At 40.0% G+C, this 26,096-nt stretch overlaps 1 protein-coding gene across 3 annotated transcripts in view; it reads left to right on the top strand.

Annotated features, from left to right (window-relative positions):
* Positions 1-20,904, top strand: part of LDAH (lipid droplet associated hydrolase) — a 124,300-nt gene extending 103,396 nt beyond the window's left edge. For 2 of the 3 annotated variants that reach the window (XM_040597517.1, XM_040597519.1), the window contains 2 exons: positions 3,919-4,001; positions 17,669-20,904. In XM_040597517.1, the coding sequence (XP_040453451.1) occupies positions 3,919-4,001; positions 17,669-17,860 (275 nt within the window). In that variant the 3' untranslated portion in view covers positions 17,861-20,904. Of the gene's footprint in view, positions 1-3,918; positions 4,002-10,811; positions 10,932-17,668 lie in introns of those variants that run through there. The other variant, XM_040597520.1, reaches the window with a different exon arrangement.
* The last annotated feature ends 5,192 nt before the right edge of the window (positions 20,905-26,096 follow it).

The following is a 26,096-nucleotide window of genomic DNA, read 5'->3' as shown; positions in this document are numbered from 1 at the left end:
TAATAATCATGACTTTTTTTTGTATTTGTGATCAATCTAGAACTTATTCCTTGTTGTGATGAAAACCAGCTAATCTAATCTACTCCTAATCTTTTTCCTTTGCTTTCAGACTATTTTTTAACACATTACAACCTTTCATTTTACAGCTGTTTCATTTCAACCAAAGTTTATTGTGTGAAATGTAAAAGAGAGCTTTTAGAAGACCAGTAATTTTTGTCATCTGGTTGTGTTTATTGAAGTGTTCAAGAAATAATAGATAAGTAAAATGCTATTTTCCCTTGTAAAATCGGTAGTGGTTAGACAGTATTTTCTAATCCCCAAGCCACAGGACAGGGTGACTCCTAAGTAGCAGAATTGTTATCAACTCAGCACTTCTGTATTTAAAGTTCTTTAAAACTCTTAAATGTACCTTCTAACCTTGATATAGTCTATGTTCTCCACTGTTGCTATTTGTTGATACCTCACTACTCAAAGAGAAATTGTTATTGCCAGAAAAACAATATAGAGAGCAGAAGCCCCCTGAATGTATTGCACAAGAAAGTTGAATGCAAAAAAAAAGAATGCAAAGTAATTTAGCTTCCAAACAGTGTCATTATCCTCTTTAGCTGCTCCCATAGCCTGTACAAATTCTGTTGTAGCCCTCTTGTTTCTGATATACCTGAGGAATATTTTATTGTTTATTTTTAAATCTTTCAGTGTTTGTTCTTGGAAACCTACTTTTGCTCTTTGCAATTTCCTCTTACTTAACGCTTGCTGAAGTTTAAGTTCCTGTTTATTGGTTTCCCTAGGATCATGTTTCCAAAATTTGAAGGATTTCTGTTTGGTTGAAATAGACTCTTGAACCTTGCCATTCATCCGGTTTAGCTTAATCCTGCCTTCCTGGTTCCCTTCCTTGCACAGTACACAAGCCTTCAGAGACGGTTCCTTTTCCATTGCCTTTGCTGTCTTACAGTTTTACTTTTAGGGTATTTATGATTAATCTAAGTTTACTAAATGTGTGAATTCCACTTCATTTCTTTTTTTTACTGCAAAAAACACACAAGCAACTCAGAAATATGAGCAAAACCCATCAAAAACAAGAGGTAGGACACAGAAACCTGTAAGACGGAGAAGGGGAGCAGGGGAGTACTTACTGTTCCCACTTTTGCTGTATGACTGAGCTGGAGGTGCAGAACTGCCTTCAGAATCCTAGTAACATTGAATTGAACCGGTATGTGTCAGGTTCTGCACTGATGGCCACCAGTATTTTCATCCCTGCCTACCATCCACTGCTGATGCTGCAAAGTAATGGTAAAAGTTCTGACTGTGGTTAGGCTAGCCACTGTTTCCTACTAACAAGACTCTTATTCTGGACTGGAAAACAGAAGGCCTGCCGTACTCAAATCCTCATATAATGGGTTGGGTAGAAGTCCTGTTGCCACATTGTGCCAAATCCAGGCTCTTGCACTTACTGCTTTGTGAAATCTTGTAAATCCACAGTAAGCCACATCCATTACCTGAAGGACCAGTACCTAGGATAGCAAGGTCTGCTCTCCGTGTTCTGCCTTTCATTCTGACACAGAGCAGTGCTTTTGATGGACAGACAACTTAATTTATACATAGGAGTTTTGAGCATTAAGGTTGTATTTGTCACATTAGAAACAGGAATCAATCTGAAATTGATTCAATACCTATGGAATTCCTCATTGTCTTTCATGCCTGTCATTTAAAGTTTTGCTAGATAATTTTTGAAGGTGCATTCTAAGATGTGTATCCTAAAAACAAAGGTGTATAATGCATCAGCATTTGGAGCTGAATTGAGAAAAAGGCAGCCAATTTCAGGTTATCAACTTAACCATACTGTAGATGGACAGACTTTTGCCAGCTGCGCCACAGGATTAGATGATTGAGTTGCTAGACACAAAACTGTGTGGAGGCTCCTTTGCCCACTAGAATAGGACGAGATGAGCACATTTGCTGGATTGTCTATATGATATCACATCAGCAACCCTTTCATCTTGTCTAGGAAAGGAAGAACTTGCACTAGCTGCGTTCAACATTTAATTAGAAAAGACAGAGCTCTGCAGGCATATAAATGAATTGCATGTTCTTTGGCTGGCTCAGAAGTAGATAATACTTTCTAGGATATTTTTTTTTTTCTCACTTGAGAGTACTGGCTTTGTCTTTTAACATTTGATCTCCGGAGCCATCACTCATCGGTCCAGTGGTGTTCTGTTTCCGTAGAGCACTGCTGGAATTCAGCCAACTCCATGTTTTGGTCACCACCGAAGACCTGTGTGATTGCCATTTCCTCCCCTATCACACATTGTAAGAATGTACTACTCCTGTCTCAGAGAAGTATCAGATTCAACACTGTCATTAACTATTTGTGCATAAAACGTCATTGGTTCAGATTTACAAAATAGTCAGTGTCTTTTAATTTTCTCCTGTTTTTCAGGAGAGGGTTTAGTATTTAAGAATACTTTCGGTCATTCTAGGACCTGGTAATTGTAATGCTTTAAAGTAATTCAGCCATTCAGGGTCTTCACTGGTTTTGCAAACTGATGAGAAAGGAGAAAAATATTGCTTTTCATTCGCACATATAGATTATGAATGTCTCTGTAATCCAACAAGCACAGAGGCTTCAGATTGTGTTGACAGGAGAAGCTTGGCCATCTTAATAGCACAGTAAGTTGAATGGGCAGGAAAAAGGGGTAAAAGAGGTGCTGATTCTTTGCATAGTCATATCTGCACATTTGTTCAGTACAGCACTGATGTCAGAAATGGATAGCCCTTATTAAAACTGGGCAAGTCTGAACAACCTCTGAAGGACCTCTCACTATCTGCAGACATACTGCAACATTGATGGCCATGTAGCGACTCTTGATTCTGCAGTTGAATACATCAGGTTTATTCTAGTAGCAAAACTCATAATCTAATAGGTATGTGCTTGTTCAAAGCCAGGTTTTGGACTGTGCACTAAAATTTCTTGCCAAGCTTCTGCAGGTTCTGTTGTAACAGAAGCCAGGCTAGGTAGACACAGTGTCATCTTGCTGCATCAAAATGTTTAAATTTGTGAATATTTTAGGCATCCAGGCAAACTGACCCACTTTTCAGAAATGCTTAGTTCCCACTGCTGTCTGACTTACATGGGACCTGCCAGAACTCAACACCTCATAAAATTAGACTGCTTTTCTTTAGGTGTCCAAATGTTAGACTCAATCACTGATGTCTCTGAGACAGTACCTTGCAGACCAACTCACAATAAATTACACTGAGCCATTTTTAATACTTTGCATTCCAGAAAGGTAAGACTTAGACATTTGGTGTCCAGTCCAGCCCTGTCAGGGTAAGTACCATCAGTATTATGCAGGACTGCAGTTTTCAATGATACTTTTATTTGCCATTATTTTTATTATTTATGCTGAAAATTTGGATGACTTGCATATTAAAATGACAGCAATTTAATAATCTATTGATTGGTAATGCCTTTTAATGTATGCATTGTATTTAAAAGTCCCCTCTTGCAAACACTTCATGGGTGATTTATTATGCTTACCTTTACCTTTCTAAAAGTATGTAGTGAAAGCTAGTCATCAAAGTTCCTTCTCTGCTCAGGAGAGAGAGTCATCACCGTGGGCTGATTCAGAAGTCTGTAAGATAGATGGATAGAGTTACATTCCAAAGGTGACCTTCCCTTTCCATTAATTATGGAATTAATTAAGGGGGGGAGGGTGACTGAATTTAGTCTGTATGCCTTTTTAATGATTCATTTAGGTCAAAGAAATGCTGCCCTTTCTGTCACTGGGATTCTTTTCAGTGGGATAGTTGGGATGATAACTCCTCTAGTTGCCTTACTTCTTTGCAGGGTTGGGCATGTATTGTTTTTCTAAAAGATTTGCTGTGTACTTATATTATTGCATGTTTCTTTTTCTGCAGCCAACATCTTGTATATGGCAAGTCAAGAAATGATGAAGGTTGTGGAGAGAGACAGTACAACCATAAAGCAAAATTTAAAGAAGGTAACTATTTAATCCTCAGAGTTTTCATGGGAAGCCCATATACATGAGGCAATGTTATATTTGTGCAAAACCAGAATTTCAGCAGGCTTGCTTTTGCTGTTACGTGAGTGTCATGCCGTTGACTTTGGAGAAGCCATGAAAGGCATCACTGGTCATTAAAATGTCATTGAACCACATCTTTGTAGACGTAGCATTCACCACTGTCAGATGTAGTATCCCATCTGGTATTTTTTCCTTGGTGGAGGAGAAACAGTCTGTGTTTGCTGAGCCTGAGGTGTCGTTCTCGGTGAGGCTGGTAGTTACCTGGGTTCTGATCAGACAGGCAGATGGTCAGCCAGGATGTGAGTGCAGGCTGATTGACCAGATCTTCCGACTTTGCTGCTGGTCCAGTCAAGCAGAACATGTACCATCTGTGCTGTGTGGTGTCAGTTAATATCATGGGATTCTGCAGGCTTGATTTTTCCGTGGTATCAAAACAATAGAGAGGAGTCAGCAAAATTATTATGACTCCACTGTTTCAGCCACTCAACTGTAGTGTAAGGGAAAGGCACAGCAAGTGTGTTCCTCGGACACTGGAGCTACCGCTGTACAAGTAGATGAAGTAGTTTTTGCGACCTTTCTCCTGCACTGAGCTTTCTTGTCTGTGTGGATTTATTGTTGAAAGAGATGCTGGTACAGTTTCAGTCTGGACCAATAGCATTCACCCAGTCAGTTCCCAGGCATGGTTCAGGGGTTGGCACAGGTCTGGAACTGTTCCTGACTGGAGTTTTGATGTGGTCACTCTGTTTTGGAGGCCAAGTGAATTTAATAGTGTGGCCATTGTCAGGCCATCCCACATGGCTTATGAGCCAGAAAACTGTCACATTTAATAAGCTACTATTGGTGTAGCCTCTGTGAGTAGATAAACAGTACAACATATCATTTCACTGTGTCTCCTTTCTTCTCTCTATTTTTTTGTATCATCCTTGTCTTTTTGCTGGAAGAATGATTCCAGCACTTAGCACTGGCAGAGATTTTCCTTGGAGAATGAAATTTTCTGGGACAGAGGTCCTAGATCTCTGTAAGATTACTTTGTGCCTTGTAAATAGATATGGTACAAAGTTCACTTCATGAATCAGTCTTTCTTTTTTTGGCTGAAAATGGATCTGTTTTTTACTTATCCCATTTGCCTTCTCTGCACTTTGAAAGTTATGTTCAGATGTTTCAGTTCAGGTTTTTTTAAAGGAGCTGAAATAACACACAGGAACAAGAAACACTACAGGGCACTAGGCATTCCTGTTTTTTCACATTTTTATTGCAGGTCATTCAAAATTCTCCTGCACTTCTGGGGGAATCTCAGTGAAGAAACTGAAGGGCTGATCTTGTAGACTGAAAATATTCTCATTTCTCACTTTCCATGGCTTGATCCAAAGCCCAATAAACTGAAGGAAAATGGTTGATTTTACTGACAGAATGACCCCTCTGAGAGTCTGTGAGCTGTAGTGTCTGCCTGTTTTCCAAGGGTGACCCCAGCACAAGTAGTGCCCTCACCAAACAGGGTCCAGTCCCACAGTACTGGAGCAGGGCAGGGTAACAGAGTCTTTCAACTGTCCCAGACAAGGGAAAACAATAAACCAGGTCCAGCATCCCTCCAGAGAATCCAGTCAGGAGCAAAAAGAGACAGGGCCAGGGACAGAACTGGAGACAAGGCAACAATGTAGGTCCAAAGTCCATCCAGGAGGCACGGCCATGACGGAAGGCAGGTTACAAGGTAGGATCCATCCAGGTGACAAGCTATGTACAACGTAGGTCCGATGTCAATCTAGGACACAGGGACAGAGGCAGGGCCAGAGACGCATACTCCTACGACAGTACTTGAGAGGCAGAGACTAAAGGCGAAGGACAGAGATGTAGGCAGGGAGTATGGATCAGGGTCCCAGGCAAGGCTGATAAGGCCTGTTAGTGCCCTGAAACTGAGGGTAAGACGGCAGGTTACTGTGTTAGTCAGGGTACAGAGGAGAAGAGTACAGGAGCGGGACTTCAGGTGCTTTTTGAAATCTTAATTGCAAGCACATGTGCTTGAAGTTAAGCATAAAAGCTTTGTTGGATGAGGACAATAGTGGTGACATTCAGCTACAGCTCCAGTGACTTCAAGTGGTTTACTCAGATGATTCACATTACAAAAATACTTGTTTCTTGTACTGAATGAAGGCCTATAGCCAACAGTAAGACTTTGCAGGTGTCCTAGTCTGCTTCATCTGTGCTTTTGTTGACTCTGTCAATGTAAGCATGCCCTCGGCAGGCAGGAGCTTTTTTAAACCTGTGTTAACTTTCTTTTATTGATTCTTCTATGTCCTCATACTTTTAAAGTGGCAAACATACTCAAGAAAACAAGAAGCTAAAGCAAGTTTATAAGCAGTTGGCAAACTGAAGAAAAAGCAGGTCTAAAAATGAAGCTAAATGCTTCTCTTTTTTCATCATCCTAGTAATTTCTGGGAACATAAGAATTAAGGAAAAAATTTTGAGTTGGCATTATGTTAAATTTGAAGTGTATTGACAATAAAAATGGGCTTAACTTATGAAGGTTGGAAGTTTATAAAAACAGGAACTATAGTCCAAGTTGCTATAGAACTGGCAAGCTGTCACTTCAAAAAATTTATACTGTTTAGTAGGCACTGTGATCGTATGCTAAAAGCCAATCTTAACACCTGACTTTGCCAACTGCTGTGGAATAGAAAGTTATTTCTGGATCTTATTTGCATTCTGTGATCTGAAGAAGAAAGAAGAAGAGACACTAAATTATTCCGATCTTTCCATGCCCAGGTTTAACTCTAATTATTACTAGTTAGGGACCAGGAGAAATTTTATCTCCAGGCCCCAGATTCTTAGTCTAACAATGCTAATTGCTCAGATTTATGTTGAAAGAATGGGAGCTGGAATATTGTTTGGATAACTGTGAGGTATTTCATTTATAATCTTCTTAAGGCAGAAGTTGCGCACATTAAATAGCAGTGTAACTGTATGAGGAGGATGGAGACCTGTCTTCTAACAAAGTAATGTATGATAGGGCATTTAAAACATTGATTCTAAAGCTATTCACCTGGATCAAGCAGTACATGAATGTAGGCATCTTATTACAATGACACAGGCAGTTGTGATAAATCACAAAATCCAAACAAATAAGGTAGGGGATGCTGATAGAAGATTTACTCAGCTTTGACAGTTAATTATCATTAGCTGGTTGTGTCTAAGCCAGCTGAGCTATGTTCTTTCACTATAATAACACCAACTCCCTTTCCTAACAGAAACTGGAGGCAAAGATACTACTATACTAGAGGAAGTTTATTGTAATTCTTGCACAAAAGGAAGTGGATGTAATTCTGTATTCTTAAAAGATGGATCAGCACTGAGCATCATGGAGCTATTACAAATAGAATAAAAATTCAAAAAGGAAAGGGAAAATGGTTATGTTGTGCATTGACTAGCATGCCTGGGATGGACAATGATATTTCCATATAGAGGCTCTCTACAGCACTTAACTTTTTAAGTCTGCATCATGCCACATTCATTGCTTTACTTTAAGATTTAGCTTCATTGACTTTTCCTGTCAAGTGAGCTTATAAACCCATTGTAATCAAGAAGGTACTGCATTAAAGGGTAAAACTAGGTTCCTTATAGAGGAAATTTTGTTTTAAAAAAATCACCCCTCAGATTTTGTATTTGTTGAGATACATTTTGTTCATTACTCCCTGTGTAATACACAGTAGTTCTATTTTTAATTGTAGGATCTGCTCCAAAGCCCATCTAAATCAACAGAAGAGTTTCCACAGACTTCAGGAGGTCTTGAATCAGTTTGGCAGTGAATTTTCTGTAGTCATTCATAATTTCTTAAGACCATAAATCATCTCCTTCAACAACTGAAAATCATGATTCTTTTGGTTAGTATTTTAAACCCAAAAATGTTTATACATTCCTTGAATTTAGTTTTGCCAGTGGTCTGGTGTAGCAGATACATCAATTGTATAAGGAAAAAGACATGAAACATCTGAATTAGAGATACAAAGATGAAAAAAAAATCTGTTGTCTGAGAAAAATAAATTTTAATCAAATAGGAAGAAGTATAAACTCGAAGTTTATGGACACATGAACCTTTTTTCACTTAGATTGAGGAAGTCTGTATTGTGGGTGTCTTATGGCTACCCCTATATAGATGGTTAAGTGGGGAAGAAATTCACTTTTGAAAAAATTAAATGAATGAAGTATATGTTTAACACTTCCTGCTTATTTCAATGGTGTATTTAGAATTAAAAATAATACGAGTTTATATCACACCAGTAATACCACAGAAAAGGTGTTCTCCAAGAGTATCAACTACACGGTGGTATGCAGAGTTTTAGAGTAAAAGTGGCAAAAATGAAGGATTACCTTTCCACAGAAAAGTGCTAGGTTTTTCTTTTGAAAAATTGCCTTTTCTAGAGAAAATTTTTAAGACTGAGCAACCAAGAATTATTTTGATCCTTGAAGCAGCTGTTTCGATGTTGCCTGCTGGTTTTGGTTGAGTCTCTGTAGACATCCACAGGGGTTTAGTAATTATTCCCAGCGACAGGAGCATGATCTAAGATAAGTGGTTAAAAGAATACTACAAATACTTTGCCTGCCCACAGACCGAGTGAGTTGCTTGCCTACGTTTGTGCAAAAACTTCCAAACACTCTTTCTGAATAGGTGCAAAGTGCTCTCTCGAGCCAAGAACACCTCTTTTTTGGCTGGTCTCACATCCTTTTTGGCCTGCGCTCCCTGGAGTTACAGAGTTGAAGTTAGGGAAGTTGCACATGTGCTTGGCGATTTTGGTGCCTGTGTCATTTGACCACAAGGACAACCTTCTCTTTGAAGCACCCAGAACGCCTAATCAGCGATCAGCAGTTCCTCTCCTCAGTGGAAAAGGATCCCAGTGAGCATTCAAAAAGTTCAATGTACCACAATATACAAAGTGACTGAGCTCCTGTTACCATCGTTCATGCTGTGTGGTATTCTAATAAAGAAGTGATGACATGAATTCCTAGGATTTTTGCGATGGGTATGAGGTGTGTGCTACATGCAACGAGCAGACAGCAATATTTCCCCAGCTTTCTGAAGAATACTTAAGAAGTTACTGTCTGACCTGTACTACTCCTTTACTGCTTACTTTCCCTCCCTTTGCCACAGAGCTCATTGCACAGCAGTGAACAAAATTTATGTCATTTGTGGCCAGATGCTGATCCTGCTGTTGCAAGAAAGATCTGACTGATTCACCTTAGATAAAGTCTCACTGAATGTAGAGTCAGGCTTATATTCAGAAGGAAATACTGTTTGCAGTAAATATGGTTGAAAGAATCTGGCCTGGTAACAGTATTGCTTAAATAGTGGTGTCAGGTCTGCTTGTTTTTATTTTGGTATTTATACACCCTTGACTTCTGAACTACTCATGTTCCTGGCACATCTAAATATATACCCTCAAATCACTTTTAAGTCTTGAAAAGTTAACATAGATAATATAAATAAGTTAATCACCCTGGTTTGTTGATAAACCCTGTACATCCTTTTTAAAGCACATTTTTACTTTGCATTGAATTTGACCCTTCATTATCTCTGAGAAAGTGGAAATAGAAGTGGCCTCTCTTGATCGCTTGGATCTATATGCAGAGGAGCCAGCAGCATTGCTAACAAACGACAACAAAGTTAAAGAGGAACCCTATCCCCTTCCTCAATTTACCATATTTGCAGTTAACACTAACAAACGCATGAAAATGGGGAGCCTGCATGTGCCTGTTTGGTAGAACACCATACCTTCCACTGGGGAGAGGAATAATGCATCTTAATTGCTCTGAAAGTAAATTCTGCCCTCTCTTCCCAGGCAGAGAAGCTGGTATTGTTTATTATTTCTGTTGGTTTAACAAAACTGACCACATTCCTTACATTAAAACCACCACAAATACCTGAACTACCTATTACACCTTACTACAACCCCTGCAGGTTAGTATTTAAAAATAGTGTTGTGTACAGCAGATTGTCAACTGCCTCTTCTCAAAACAGTCCAGCAGAAAAAGGTTGGGTTCACAGTGCCCTTGGAAAGTTGAGAAATCGCAGTTCTGGTAAAACAAGATGAGAAGCATGTTCCAAAGACCTTGCCATCAAACACGCTGATCTCAACCACAGCAGGATCACAAGGGGAGAGAGATGGTGCCTCGGAGAACCAGATCCCACAGCATTTAAGGCTTCCTAGGGCAATGCTAGCTCTTTGAATTCATCCCAGAAACAGATTTGTAAAGCCAAAGTATAACTGAAGCAAGTCCGAAAAAAAAGTGTGTCCCAAACCAGTCTGTTCCCATGTCATTTATATTATTATTTTTGCAGGATAAGGTGGAGATGCTTTCATAATTCCAGAAAAGCTAAGTCATTTTCTATAAACCATGATTGGAATTGAAATTTATTCTGGGCTAAAGCCTTTTAAACTAATTTTCATCCAAGAGTAAATGAAGCTGGTTACTGTTGAGAGATGTCACCCAGAGAGAAGCTGCTGTTTTAACTAGTGAATGCATGTGGGAGTAATACTGATAAGAAGTTAATGTATGAGAGACAAAGATTTCAGCAAGGTCACTGGTACAGTCTTGCTTGCCATTGCACTTGTGCCGCTAGTTTATATCCACAGAGATCAGTCCTTCACTCTTTGCCATAAGCTGGAGTAGTGCCTGCCCATGTAATAAGATCCTAAAGTTGTTATAACATGTACCAAATTCCAGCGAGATAAAGGAAAGTCAATTAATATTTTTTAACTTTTTTGATTTGTTTTTCAGTGTTGACCTATGGCAGCTACAGAAGAGGCATAAAAGAAATCTCTTTGTAATTTATACTTCTGTGAACTGTCATACATACTAAAACAAGTGCCAATGGAGTCAACTGCAGGAAATCTTTATTATTTTCTTAGAAACTCTTTAAAATGTAAACATCCTGTTGATACAAATCTCAGATTCTTCTGATGTTTACTTAGCAGCTGCCATCATTGTGCAGTGTCTGAGTACACGTACCATATTACAGGGTACTAGGCTGACAGAGCCCTATTCTGACTTGTGTTTTATTTTACAGAAGCTAAGGCTGAAAATACTTCTGAGCAATGTAATGGTAAAACAGCTTACACATTGCTGTTATTTTACAACCGTTTGAAACTTAGAAATTGCATAACTATTTCAAACACAGTATTGTAATAGCCAGCCAAAGATAACCCACATCCCTTTCACTGTGCCCTCGCCATCAGATCCTGAAAGAGGAATGTATTTGTCACTCATAACAAGCAGGATAGCATTAGGAATCATATATAAAGTTCTGGTTGTCTCCAGTGGTAGCTGCCGTTTCCTTTCTGAGTCGGGAATACCTGGATTCAATTTCAGCTTTCAATATTGCAAAAGAACAAAAAATAATACTCTTGCCCTCATGGCAGAAAGCTTAAAAAATGCAAATATTGAAAAGTTTAAGCCCAGAAGAAAAAAAGAATGTTCTATTTCTTGTTTTGTAAATCTGTTTATTTTTAAGCTTGTCTCATTATTTTGGGAGCCTGACTCACCATTTTTGAATGCTTAAGTTGGCATCAGTTTTCCATTGCTGGTACAGTGGTTGTGCTGACTCAGGATGTCTTTACAGCTATGCACAGTCCACAGGAAAATATGTACTTTACAGATCCATGCAAATCATATAGCACATGCCAGTGTTCCCAACCATTAATGGAGTTCCCATGTGCCTCTGGTTGCACATGGTTCATTAACTATACCTGTCTGCTTGCTGCAATAGCAAAACTCCTGATCTTAAAATGAGGATGAGAACATTTGGGTCTTGGAAACTTTTGCTTAAATATGTCTAAAATGAACCTGTCTTAATATGTTAGGAAAATAGGTATCATCCTAACATCTCTATATTTTGTGTCTGTGTATGGCATAGGCAAAAAGCACAGTCATTCAAAGGAAGAAACTCGATGCCACAAATGACAGTCAAGTATCTGTCAGGTTTCATAGGCCTTGTACCACCATCTGGATCACTGAAAATTTCACCGTAATTGAAGTCCTGCTTTTAGATTTTATTGCATAAACCATTAATAGGGAAGCATTTTGAAAACAATTCTGAACAAACTGTTGGCAGTTTGTAATTAAGAAGCATGTATCTTAAAGTTTTAGATTTACAGGCATATGCACAGAGACACACAGAATGCACACACCAACATCTGCACATGAAATAAGTGGATAAAATAGCTGCAAGCATCAAATAAGGTTCCCCACATCTTCCTGTTATAAAATTAGTTCGTTATAATGTACCCAAACATTAGTTGCATATATGACACAAGTGTCTATCCTTCCTTGACTGTTTATTTTTTATTTCAATCCAAAGGGTTCTACAATGTCTACAAATAAGGATCAGGGCAAAATGCGTTGTTTTCTTATGGTAAGAATTCTTGTCCTGGAGAAGGAAGATATCCATTCCAGTGCTGAGGTAATACAGAGGGAGCTAGTGAGTGAGGGGTGAACAGAGAGGAGGAGGAGGCGGCAGGAAAAACCAAAGGCTCTGTTTGCTTGGCCAGAGGTAGGCTTCTGGTGCTGTATGAGGTGGTGGATTTGATCTACCCAAGCCAAGACTGGCACAAGACACACAAGCTGCCTGTAGCAGCAGTGGAGACCAAACAGGATACGCTAGCATATCAGTCTTAAGTTGCATGGGATCATAGGGTGGAGAAGACCCTTAAGATCATCAAGTCCAACCATTAACCTAACACTACCAAGTGTTTATGTGTGGCACCTGGATCATGCTTTATGAGTTTACTTGTAGGAATCTACAGGTGCAGTAAGCATTAGAGGTGTGGATGACCCCATTAGAGTCAATAGAACTCTATTGAAGAAGTTAAGGTGGAATTTGGCACTTAAACACGGACATCTGATTTGATTTGGGGCACTGTGAGATATCCCCATCTGGCCTCCAGCTGTTTTGCCAGAAAGTTGTGGGTCTCCTATAAATTCTGCCTGTCATACCTGTCAGTCATGTGCAGGTGCCTCGGATATCCAGAGCATCTTAGATGGCAGTAGGTGCCTACACTTAGGCAACAGAGTTCTTAGTGGAGCCTGAAGTGCAGTTTCACCCACCTTACAGTAGACACCTGCTGTTTCAACTGAATAGCCTTCTAAGCACTGATGGCTTTATTGAGTTTATCTTTCCTGACTGTGTGCTGGGAATTTGGATGCCTGGTAAATATGTAAACACTGCAGTGCAGTTACCTGTATTTAGAAGGATTTATGCTGAACTGAAACCAACCCTGACACTAGGAATGACTGATAGTTTCAGAGATATTTGAGGAGTAGGGCTGGGAACAGAGGTTCTGCTGCTAAAAAAGAACTTTTTTAGACTGCAAAAAAAGCGGAGAATCGCTGGGGGGAAAAGCAACTAGGGTCGAAATTGAGACTCAGAATGGGATGGAGAAACCAGAAGACTAAAATCTAGACTTGGCAGAGCAAGAATGTGGGACAAGAATAAGAAGCAGAAGTAGTGGACATTGGAAATTACTAGGTAAGGAGAATAGAGCTGAAACAATGAGCCAAAGAGTGATAGAGTAGTCCTGAGACCAGAAGGAGACAAAGCAGAAGTCATACTTTGAAAGACGGGGAAAATGACTGGACAGCAAGGCCAGTAGCTGGTAAATATTCTGCCCTTTTCTGCTTGGAATGGAACCTACGTTTCCAAGAATCTTATTGTTTCTGTTCTCAACAGGTGCCTTTAGCTACATTTGCCTTAAAAACAGGAGCAGCACAATAGAAGAGAATTCGTAGAGATAAATAGCAAGTGGTGAGGCCCTGATGTTCCCAGTATAGGCATCTCAGAGGGTTATTACTTTAGCCAGCAGTTGTCTTATCCATGGACCAAATGTCCATTAGTGACTGGAGTTCACAAAGTGTGATCCTGAAGAGCATCTTTGCCTTAGTTTCAGTTGAAAAGAGTTCAAACACTCTGAGACTACTCCACAGTGTGAACCAAAGCATGGTAAATCTGGACAAACATGACATTTGCTTCAAAAACACACAATAGATCCAAACTAAATCACCAGTTTCTTTACTGGACACCCCCAGTGTGACACCCAGCAGGAGGGTGTCCCATGTTTTGGACAGAAGCTAACAGTGCTGCTTCTTTCAATTACACCATTACTTTTGAGGGACAGAGGCCTAAAGCAGTAGAATTGTAGGTGCTAACACTGTTGCCAATATATTTAGGTGTCACATGTGAAATACCTGGTTCTTGGTTTACTTCCTTGAAGTCTCACAGACTGTATACACAAGCTCTGCTAAAACCAGTTGATACGGCATTACCAAGCATTTCAAAGTTACAGAGCACCGATCCTAATTCAGACACCTTTTATGTATGCATAAAAGCATACATAATTTCTTTCATTAAAACATCGCTTTTCCTTTTTCCTCTTTCATTAACCAAAAGAGCTGTGCAATGAAGGAGACAGCAGGGTGTAGCACTCCTACCTTATTTGTGGCAGAAGCAGTGAAATGCCTGTCTAAAGAAACAGGGAACTATATGAAGTAAAAATGGATAGCTTCATGGTAGAGGCACCTCAACTTCGTATCCAAGAATGAACTTTGTGAAGTCATTAACATTTTTCATGGATGGTCACAGTTTGTCGTCACTTTTCTGAGTGACCTTGAAATCTGTTTTACAGACAGATAGACAGTGTTTCAGAGCACCACAAATGAAGTCCAGGGTGCTATCCTTTGAGCATAGTCAATACTGTGTAATGCTATACACACTGGAAAACCAGCTGTAGGTGTTTCAGACTACACGACATACTTTCAGATTAATGTATGTAGTTCGACATTGATTTCTGCTCTCCCTATCTGCAAAACGGAGATAGTAATGGCCACTAAGGTGTTGCAAAACTAAATCAATAAATGCGAGCATGCAAATCCTCTAGTGGTGTGTGCCAGAGGAATGCACATAAGAAAATAAATTCTGTCTGTAAACCATGAAATACGTAGTAAATAAATCTCCAGACCACACACAGAATTTTAAACGAAAAATACTATCATCAAATAGCAGCTCATCAGCTGAACATCATCCTGTCGGTGGATTGAATGAGTCAACGATCCTTTGGATCATGCAGTGAAAGATGAAACCGCAATGCAAATATACCGGAGGCAAGCTAAGAATGCACATAAATCTTTTATTTAGGCATTTCCAAATCTGTGAGTTCTCAAGTTTACAACCTTACCTGGAGAACAGCCCATTTTGCAGCTCATGCAGACTAAGCCAAGTATTTTATCCACCTTTGTAAGTGTAAATGACTTTTCATCTTTTTCTAAGTGATCATGCGATGAGACTCTATGACTAGCCTATGAAAATGTCATGGACTACTCCATTAAACTGGAGTTGTTCCATTTCTTTTCTCCTCAGTTTCATAGTCTTTATTTTTGTATTTGTTGGTAACGGAGCCCAGAGTTAAACATAATTTGGTCAGATGTTTGGCTTTCAGAAAGCCTTAATGCAGCTGGCCATTTTATGTTGGCTTTTTTGAAGAATTTTTGCTAGTGTGACATCCTGTGATTTATGAATCGAGGGCGAGATCAAAAGAAATGTTCTGCTAAAGCAAACGACATACCTTGTTTCCAGCAATTAGTGAGTGACAAAGGAAACCAATAAAGTTTGTTAACATGGGATGCTTTATGTTCTATGTTTTACATATACATAGAAGTATAACTTGGGTTGGTGTCTGTGCAACTGAGATGTATTTTGAATGCAGCCAGTAATAATGTCCAAGATTTTTGTATGCTTCAACAAGGGAAAAGTGAGTTAGACAAAAACTTGTAACATTTTGTGAAATGCAGTCTGGGCTCTTAGCCCACCTCTGCCCCAGTGGGTGCATTTCTTTATGTTCCACATGGCTACAAAAATGATGGAATTGAAGATTTTTGTGATGAAAGGAAAACTTCTTGTCCCCTAATTTATGTTAGCATTGCTCAATTATTCACTGAAGTACAGAAATGAAATACGAAACAAATGAGAGTAATGGAATTGGACCAAGCTATGTGTGTGATATGTTGAGCAGTCAAACATCCTTCTGGTACCTGCATTCAGATATTTCAGTATAAAGAATCCTTGTCATTAATCTTGTTCCTGTGCAGTTTTAAATCCATAGGTTTTTACTCTCTCCCAGACAACCACTCTCTGTTCAAATACTTTATGAAAATTGAAAAACATAGTTATAGCATGCAAAGTTGAGATGAAAACAGGGGGAAATGATGACTTGGGAAAGAGTGACATTCAGTGTTTCTAACAGAGAGAAAAAACACTTCATTGAATGTGGTATTTGCCTGGAATTTATGACTTTTGTGTTTAGGTGGTCCCTGTAGCACCTGCTTCATGTATGTCATTGAACAAGGCTATTAGGGCAAGATCAAAACAAAATGGACTTTGATAGAAATTTAGTTCCACATTACAACACAAAAGAAAATTGCTCATTGATTTCCAGGAGGTGCCTGTGCTTTATACGGGCAGCACTTCACAAAGAGAGAATAAAGTTGGGGTTGTTCAGCCTGGAGAAGACTCTAGGGAGACCTTACTGCAGCCTTTCAATACTTAGAGGGGGCTTATAAGAAAGACGGAGACAGACTTTTTAGCAGGACCTGCAGCAGTAGGACAAGGGGAAATGGTTTTAAACTAAAAGAGGGTAGATTCAGACTAGATATAAGGAAGACATTTTTTATGATGAGGGTGGTGAAACACTGGCACAGGTTGCCCAGAGAAGCTGTGGATGCCCCATCCCTGGAAACACTAAATGTCAGGTTGGACGGGGCTCAGAGCAACCTGATCTAGTTGAAGATGTCCCTGCTCATTGCAGGGGGTTGGACTAGATGACCTTTAAAGGACCTTTCCAACCCAAAGTATTCCATGATTCTGTGTTTCTAAGATTCTATGAATATAAAACTCTCCAAGCAAAAAAAGTTTTGCTTCTCAGAATGACCATAGTTGCTGTTATTCTAACATGGGCAAGTGAATCTAACGCCGAGGTTAAGAAAAATAGATCCTCCTCCACCTAAGGCCCCAACCAGGCAGGTGGTTTGAGATCGCACCTAACAGATGCCAGTAAGACTAAGCTACTCGCAAATGTGGAGTAACCTCCTACTTTCTTTTAGTTTATATCCAGAAGCAAGCCATAACGGTTAGCCCCTTCAACTGAGACATAGCATCAAGTTTACTGGTAATTTTGCTATTTGATTAAATAGCTAGAAAGCTAACACAGAAAACAGCTAATAGCCAGGGAAAACACAGCAGCTTGCTTGTTAGGGATGGACTCCATGGACAGCGAAAAGTTTTGATCCATAATCAATTTTTTAAGACAGCCAAAATTCCATCAGCAGATCTCTTGTTTTCAGAGTTAAGCCTGTATTGTGTTTCACAGTTTTACAGATTAAGAAAATGAGTCAAAGAGCAATTAATTGGCTTCATCGTAATTGCAGGCTTGGAAACAACCAAGAACTACCAGTTTGCTATTCCGCATTGTATATCTTGAATCATGAAGCATCACTTATTTCCAAATAATTCAGTGCTCTTTGTTTGGATATTGGTTGCTTCATCAGCAGCTTTTCGAATTAATGATTTGATGATATGCTTTGATTTCTAGCTGATCTTCTACTATGGAACTGGAGACAGCTGGTGTCCACAGCACTACTACGATGAGATCAAAATGGATTTTCCAGATGGGGACATTCGACTTTGTGAGAAAGGGCTCCGCCATGCCTTTGTGCTGGATGCCAGCAAGGAGATGGCTGCCATGATTACAGACTGGTTACAGGATGATCTGACCAAATTATAAACATAGATTCAGTGATCAACACGAAAATTATGTAATTATTTTGTGAACATGTAATTTTTTGTGAGAGAGTCTGTCCTATTTTTTTCTGTTTATTATAGATTATGGCTTGTTTTCTATTGACATGTTTTAGAGAAAGCTGAAGAGAGACTGGCTGGTCCAAAGTATAGTTTTATTGATTCAGTGGTGATGTACCTTCATCCTGCATCTTGAAGACTCTGCAGGACTTGGCAGAGGGTGGAATATTTATTGTCTGCTAGCACTCTAGACAACACTGGTACTAGATTCACTGGCTACAAGTGTACCTGAGTTACTGTCACCTCACTCATCTGCTGGGAAACTGCCAGGGATGTGTTTAGGGCATCCCAGCTGGCTTGCCTTGGAAAGAAATACCAGGCTACTCTGTATGGATAAAAATCTCCCTGGGGACGGATCCTGACAGTGGATCCTGGTATGTTGTGAAAGACCTGACCCTCTCCATATGTCTCATCCGTCCATGTAACCCTGGTGCGTGACAGCCAGAACAGCCCAAGGCTCCAGGACAACCCTAACAGTGTATCCTCCAGGCCAGAGGGGGTTGGTGATCAATCAAAGGTCAGGATGAGTGCAAGAGAGGTGTGTAGATGAGGTGTGCAGTCTCTCCAAAGTCTCAGAAGAGGTTTAGGGTGCTGCCAGGACTCCACAGGTTATTAAAAATACCCATAAGGTAACTGTGGCCACTCAGTGAACACATACAGAGCTCTTGTCTGGAATATTGCCAACTGTTTTATATTTTGATTAACTGTAGAGAAAGTAAAGGACACTCATCAAAAGTGCCAGTATTAAAAGGTTAAAATAGATTTCAGAATCCATATATAACTACTTATAGGTGGCCTAGCTCTCCTAATGAAGTCCATGAGAACAGTACTTGCTCAGCAACTTTGAGGAATTAAACCAGTTTTGATGCATGCGTAGATTGCAGTTCTTTGCCCTGAGGACTGAAGTATAAGTTTTTCTGCCAAGCCACAAATTAGATAAGCCCACAATGAGGAGATGACTGTTGCTCTCCTGTGATTGCACCCATGAAATGTCATGAAATGTTACTGTTGAGAACCAGATCCTTGCTATAGCACATTGCGGACAAGTAGACTGTTCCTCACAGTTGTTCATCCCTCTCCTTTACAGGTGGCAGAAAACTAGAATAAGACATCCTACCAGTTGTGGTAACAGAAGAAGTTACAGGCAATAGCTAGAAATGAAAAATAATGTAAGTGAAAGGAACAGAGCCAAGTGTAATCAGGAAAAGCTTTCTAGCCTTGAACCTGTGAAATAGTCTCCCTGTGGAGTTCATAGAGACATTTATAAATAAGCGAAACACTACAGAATATAGTCAGGGGAAGTCCTGCCCTTGCAAGCAGATGAATTTAGATGATGCATTGGCTATCTAACTTACATGTTTTATTAACAGTTTTAATGTGATGTAGAATGACCAATTAATTCCTGGGTTTTCTTAGACAATTACATACACACCTTCCACTTCTCTCCTAATCACCCTTGAATCTTTCACTAATATCTAGGGCAATTTGTAGTAGAATTCACTTCCTGGATATTTTGGACTAGTTTTCAAACCTGCGGACAGACAGTGGATTTAAGTGACCTTTGCATCAGAAACTGGTTTAGCTTTTGAGACTAGCCAGTGGCTTTTCAGATTACACTGCCACATAATAAACAGATACTGATGCTTGAGGCAGAAGTGCTGCGACCGCAGTTGCAGCAGCGTGGGGAGGAGCCAGATACATTCAAAGTGACAGGACTGTGCCCATGCAACTGATTCTGTTTATTGGAGAGTCATGGGACTTCCCTTCTTTTTACAGGGCCATATTCAGTCATGATCAAAACGATTCTTGTTCTCACTTTAGGAACCCACAGTTGAACGAGTCTGTGTGTGTTTAAATAGCCCACAGATGTTGGCATCTTCTGTTGTTCCTGTTGGATGGCCTTACAGCAGATGCCAAATACATCTGTTGGCCTAGGTGCTCCCTGGGGCAGAGTGAGGTGGGGGCATTCACATATGTGGATATATATATGCACACGTATATACAGACATATGCACCTGTTTGTATGTTAGCAACATAAAAAATACAGTTCACTTGGTTGTTTTGGTTTACACATTGATCTGGTTGAACTAAGCATTTGTTTTTCAAAGTATATGGAATCAGGTAATCAAGCAAGGACTCAATCTGTAAAAAGTTCAGCTGTTGTAGTGGGATCTCCTGAGGACAGAAAAGATCGTGCATTAACCAAAGATGACAAGCAACTATTAAAGTCTGGAAACTGAAGCACCTATGAGAAGCAGTTGTTTACAGTGCATTATTCGTATACTTTGTATGAGGAATTAATTTAGCAATACTTGTATTTGACTTGTGTATGCCTTTTATACAAATGTTAATCCATTACAGTAGATCCTACTGACTGCATTAAGACCTAACCTGAGATTACATCTGGTCAGTGATGACCAGATCTACTGCAGGATAATGCCTTATGATTTTCTTAAATGAATTTTCTCTAATATTATCAAAACTATATTGATTCAGTTGCTACCTTCTTCCTAGAAGCTGTTGCTGTAAGGCTAAGATGTGAAAATTTGCTGCTCTCTTCATTGCAGAAAAGCACGGGTCTAGTTGTCACAGCTGTATTTCATCAGGGAGGCAGATCTCAAACAAGGAGAATCTAGCTCCTCTGAAGCCCATGGTGTTCACCGTGACACCAGGCAAAGAGTGTCAAAAGTGCTTGTGGTCCAAATGTGCTTATTTACCACGAAAATACAGTGTGGTCTTGCCTGTTTTAGACTGTTCTAGAATTGTGGGGAAACCTATCACAAATGAATTGACTGTATGCAGTAGCACCTAATCTCTGTCATTCACATTTGTGCTTAATTCTCACCACACGAGTAATCCTGCTATCTTCAATGACTGACTCGTGTTCAAGTGTTTTGCTAGATCTATACCTTTTATGAAAAAGTACACAAATCCAGTAACAAAAATAAAGACATTTATGGTAAAATGTAACTTGATTCTTTATTTTGATAACTTGTTTAGTCTCTAGTTCACCTTCTTCATTACTTCATGTGTACAAAATTTGCAAAAATACTTGCCAAACCCCAGATTTCACATGCAATGTAGACATCTGCCAAGTGCAGAGAAAATCAGTGGGTGGTAGGCACCTGACTCACTTAAGCATTTTTATCCATTATACCACTCCAAAATAATCAGTGTTTCCCCTTGCTCCCTCCAGCTCCATGTTTGCTGCTTTGAACGAGCTATAGAGCGTCTGGATTAGTGAGGTTTGTCCCATCAGGAAGCTTGATGAGTGTTTGCGCAGTGTTTATGGTGAAGAATTTGGAGCTGGACTCCAACCTAAACACCAGTTTCTTAACTCACAGGAGACAGATTGCATACATGAGCCACAACAGATAATCTCTTCTCTGCAGCTGAGGTCATTTACGTATTTATTTTACAGAAAATGGGTTTATACATGCATCTACTGCCTGTCCCTTTCTTTGGTCTAGCTAATTGTGAGCAAAGACTTTAAACAACATGTTCAATGTTATCATGAATAAAGTCACTCAAACTATTACTGGGTTTGGATAAACTTACTAGACCCAAGAGACTTGTTTTACTCTGTGTCACAGGTCACACTCAGACTCCCAACTACACTATGTTTCTGAGGCTCTTCACTTGGAGACAAATGTTCTCTTTCCTGGCACATTTACAAAATAAGAATCCAGAGAGCGTTTGTGAGTGACCAGGAACTATTAAAACAACATGTATTTCTGGAACAGCTGATGGGGTTTGAGTACAAGCAGCAGATACAGCAGTAACACTACAAGCCAGCTGCCAGAAGCGATCTTTGCTCTCAGTAGCATCATGCAGAAGTTATGAAACAGGCTAACATGCATGCTCAGATGGGACAAGCAGGGAGAGAATTAAAGACTGTTTTCAAGTACTGAAGCTGATAGTAAATGGACTAGGTTTTTCCATTCCATCTATTGCAGGAACATGCTTGCAGGAAAGTAATTGTGTTGTGGAAAGTAGTTTGCAGCAGCTAATAAAATGCAGAATGTTAAAATGCTGATTCAGTCTGTACCTGACTGCAGTGTTTGCCAGTCAGACACTCGAAGATTTTTTGCCAATGTATCTGAAGCAGTTCACAATGAAACAGGCGGTGGGGGATGCCCCCACTCCTCCAGTTTATGAACATCTTCAACAAACTCACCTGAAAGCCCCCAAGCTCTAAAAGACGCTGTGCTTCATGTATTAAGAGAAATCCTTACGTATGAAGATGAGGTGGCTTGGAACTGAGAAAAACAGGCTTTCCCAGTGTCAGGACTCAGCTACTCCTTTTCCCTAAGAGGCACCTTGAAAAATTTATAAGGATTCAGCTCTTCCGATCTAACTTGTTGGAAACAAGGAATAGCATTTACAGAATATAAATGTTTCGGGGTGTTAATGTCATCTGCTCTCATCATACTGCAACTCATCAGTGTTTATTAGGAAGGAACCTGTATTTTCACCTACAAAATAAAACCAAGAAAAAACCAAAACCAAAAACAACCCACCAACCAACAAAAACAAAAAACAAAACAAACAAAAACCAAACAAAAAAACCACACCAGGTTTTGAAGCATCCAGAGCAAACTGGAATGTGTAACTCCAACTACAGCCCTAGTATAGCCTCAATAAAGTCAATAGGATTGCACGCAGGCTTAGGGAGACCCAAATGATCAGTTAACTGAGACTAGGGCAACAGAGGTGACATGACATGAACAAAGAGCTTCACTACAAAAATATTACATGCAAGACAGGAGTTTCCTTTTATCCTCGTATCGCCTTCTAGTTTGCACCAAAACAGGACAGTCCAATGCAGCTGGATTCCTATGGAATTAAGCACTTTGTGATAATGAGGATTTAAGTTTTCATAGTAATGAAAACCTGCCTGCCTAATATCAGTTATTGAAAATAAGATGAAATTCTCGTACTAGAATACTCTGGGACTGCAGCTGAGCCTCACAGCAAACATGTCCTAGTGATGTCCCCAAGCATCTTCTGAACTTGCTGCATTGTGGAGGACTGAGTGGGATGGTACATGAGAGGCTTCAGGTAAGCCTCAAGCAGATGCTAGAGCCTGGTCCAAAACCTATTTACATTAACATAGACATTAAAAGTAGTTTCACTGGACTTTGGATTAGATGCTAAGAGGAAAACTGGTGTTAAAGCAAAGCTGAGCTGGCCCACCTGACTTACCCCCAATTTGTAAGGCTGTACTCCCAAAATAGTTGTCTAAATTCCCTGTCTGGTCTAACTTAGTATCTGCTTGTCGGGGTACCAGATCTCCCTCTGGAGGTGCTGGCAGGCGCCAACTAATTTTTTTTACTCCATAAGGGGCTCAGGCATTTGCTGTAGGGTTAATTCACTAGGTGCCCGAGTGAGACTCTGCCCTGTTTCAGTAATGGCCTGCATTTTCTTCTCACCTGCCTTTGCTGTGCCTCTGATTTCTCTCACATACAAACTGACCATGACAATGCTCAGCTTTCAGAATATGTATGAGGATTAACTTGTTTATGCTGCAAATCACAGAAGTCTGAAGTGCTGTGTTAGTACATGAACTAAAAAACTGCCTCCACTCCACCAAAGGCAAACCTACTGCTCCTGTTGATTTCAGTGAAGACACGATGGGATTCCTGTGGATAACCATTTGCTCTCCCCCTTCAATGTTTTGTTGAAAATAACAATAATATTTTCCTCTAAAACTGAACATAGAGTGGGCAGGGGGGCATGGGGGCAATGGCTATCCTGTCTCCCTCCACGCACCTAGCCAGAGAACTTGTGCCAAAAGCCCTCTCAGCCAATGTGACAGTAAAGGAGCATGTGAGGATGCAGGATACTGCCCAAAAGGTGGCTCACGCTTGGTCCATCACTCCAGGTGCCACTGGGAATAGAAATCACCATGCCTTCCCCAGCTTAGCCTTGTATTTGTGGGTGTGCCTAAGATTAAGGGACAGCCTAGAAAATACCAGTCTTGTAAGAAATAATTTTTAAGTCCCTCAGGTAAACCTCTCTTTTCAGTTCTCCATGTGTTTTTTCTGGGTCTTGAAAACTGGGAGTGCTCTGCTATGACTGAAACACATGCCTGATGCACTGAAGACTTCTTCCATGCTTCCAAACATGCCTTACTCCACACCTGCATGTTCACAGTACTGTATGCAGTAGGGATGTAGCGGAGGCAGTCATAACCCTATTGCCTTCACTCACTGTCTCCAAGGCACTTTAGTGATGTCCACTGCAGGAGCACATGCCAAAGCAACTCACTCTCCCTGAAACTTCTGGGTTTGCCACTATGATGTCCTAGTGAAAGCAGATGAGAAAAAGGCCGTATAGCTATTTGACAGCCCATTCCTGAACATTAATCTAATCTTACAGATTCCCTGCTTTCTGGGTGTCCCATAATTTTAAAGTCCACCTACTAGAAATGCAAAAGGATGTCATTTCCCAGGGTGCTTTATTAAGCTATTTAAAAAAAACAAACAAACAAAAAAAAAAAACAAACAAAAAAAGAAATTTGAAAGAAGGAAGAACAAACTAATAAAAAACGATAGTCAGTTAAAAGCAATCTTTAACAAAACATTTGCTGAGGTGGTAATAGCAGCATAATCTCTCAAGTATTAGGAAATGTATCATGTGCACCAGTGATGCCCAACAGGAATGAAACTACCAGACCTGATTTGAAGGAAAAAATCTCTCTACTACATTTTTTCTAGGTATTTCTTAATTTCTCAAATTTTGAAATTCCTCATTTCCTAAGGGGATGTTTTCACCAGACCTAACCACATCGGGTTCCTCCCTCATCCCTCCAGCAGACCCTTGCCTTGGGCTCCCTCTGCGGGGACCACGGCGAGCCGGGCTCCTGCAGGGTCAGAGTCCTGTGCTCAAGCCAAACCCGTCAGGCTAGCTTTGTGTCATCAAAAGCGTGATGTGAGCAGGGAATGTTCTTCCAGCTCTCATATTTATCCCCCCCAATTCAATGTTTCTGAGCCTCTAAAGCTGTCTATTCAAGGCAGCAGAGAGAATCCTGTTTGGCTGGCTGGAGCTAGGTAGCTACTAGTCAAGACAGGTGAACTCTATTCAGAAACACAAGGGAAGAAAAGGGATGTACATTTTGATGATAAAGCCATGGCAAACACACACTGTTCTGCAACTCTTTTTCTTGGAAAATACCTGAGGTTGCCAAGGAAGGCAGTTTAAAATTAATTAATTTAATTAATTAATTAGAATTAATGGCTTTTTCATTTTGGGTTTTAGCACCTTAGGTAGCCCAGGAAGTAAAGGTGACTTAGGAAAGCTGCTCTGAAATGAGCTGTCTGGTTTCAGGACAGAGGCACAACTCTTCAAAAGAAAAAAATCTTGCAGAGATCTATTTATCAATAAAATATTTAATAAACTTATCTGTACAAAATATTAAAAAGATTATTGAAGAGTATACAAGAATACTTATTTAACAAATATATACTGCTATATAATATATTCAAGAAAATATAGATTGCTGTTTACAGTTCATTTACAATCCCATATGTACAATCTATTTAAACTTTAGAATACATACAAACAGTGCATTTACACCATCACTTACAGAGCTATCTTCTTTAGAGATATTTCACACACTCAGACCTGAAAAAGCTGAACAAATACATGGATAGTTTAGAGGCACACACAGGGATATGAGTATTGCTTAAAAAATTTTAACTACTAGAGATACAGCTACTGGAAATGCAAGTCCTTTTTCAGTTTCCTTTCTAATCAAAGAAAAGAACATATAAATAAAACCATGACTGACCAGCAGAGAGGCTCATTTTGTCAGAGGAGCTCCAGATAGTGTTGACTTGACTTCAGAAAAAGAGCATGCAGTGATGGGATATGCAGGGACGTAGCAAATTGGATCAACAAGTTGGGCTGACGTTGCTCCTGCCTGCATCTGAAATGAGGAGCACCAAGAGCAGAGCAGGTCTTTCCTGCGTGGACATGCATTCAGTTCTTGTGAGCAGCATCTCCACCAGCTTTTCCAGCAAGGAGCTGCAGCGCAAGATGGAGCTGGTCACTCCAGGTAGGCAAAGCCCCTAACTACTCCTCAGGTTGTAAGAGCTCGATTTGCAAAGGCACTGCACAAATGTGGGTTTGACTGAAACCCATGGGAGCACTGGATATTT

Source organism: Falco naumanni, chromosome 6 (assembly GCF_017639655.2).
Source record: "Falco naumanni isolate bFalNau1 chromosome 6, bFalNau1.pat, whole genome shotgun sequence".
NCBI lineage: Eukaryota > Metazoa > Chordata > Aves > Falconiformes > Falconidae > Falco > Falco naumanni.
Note: the sequence above shows the minus strand (reverse complement) of the source record. Positions and strands in the feature narration are given on the sequence as shown.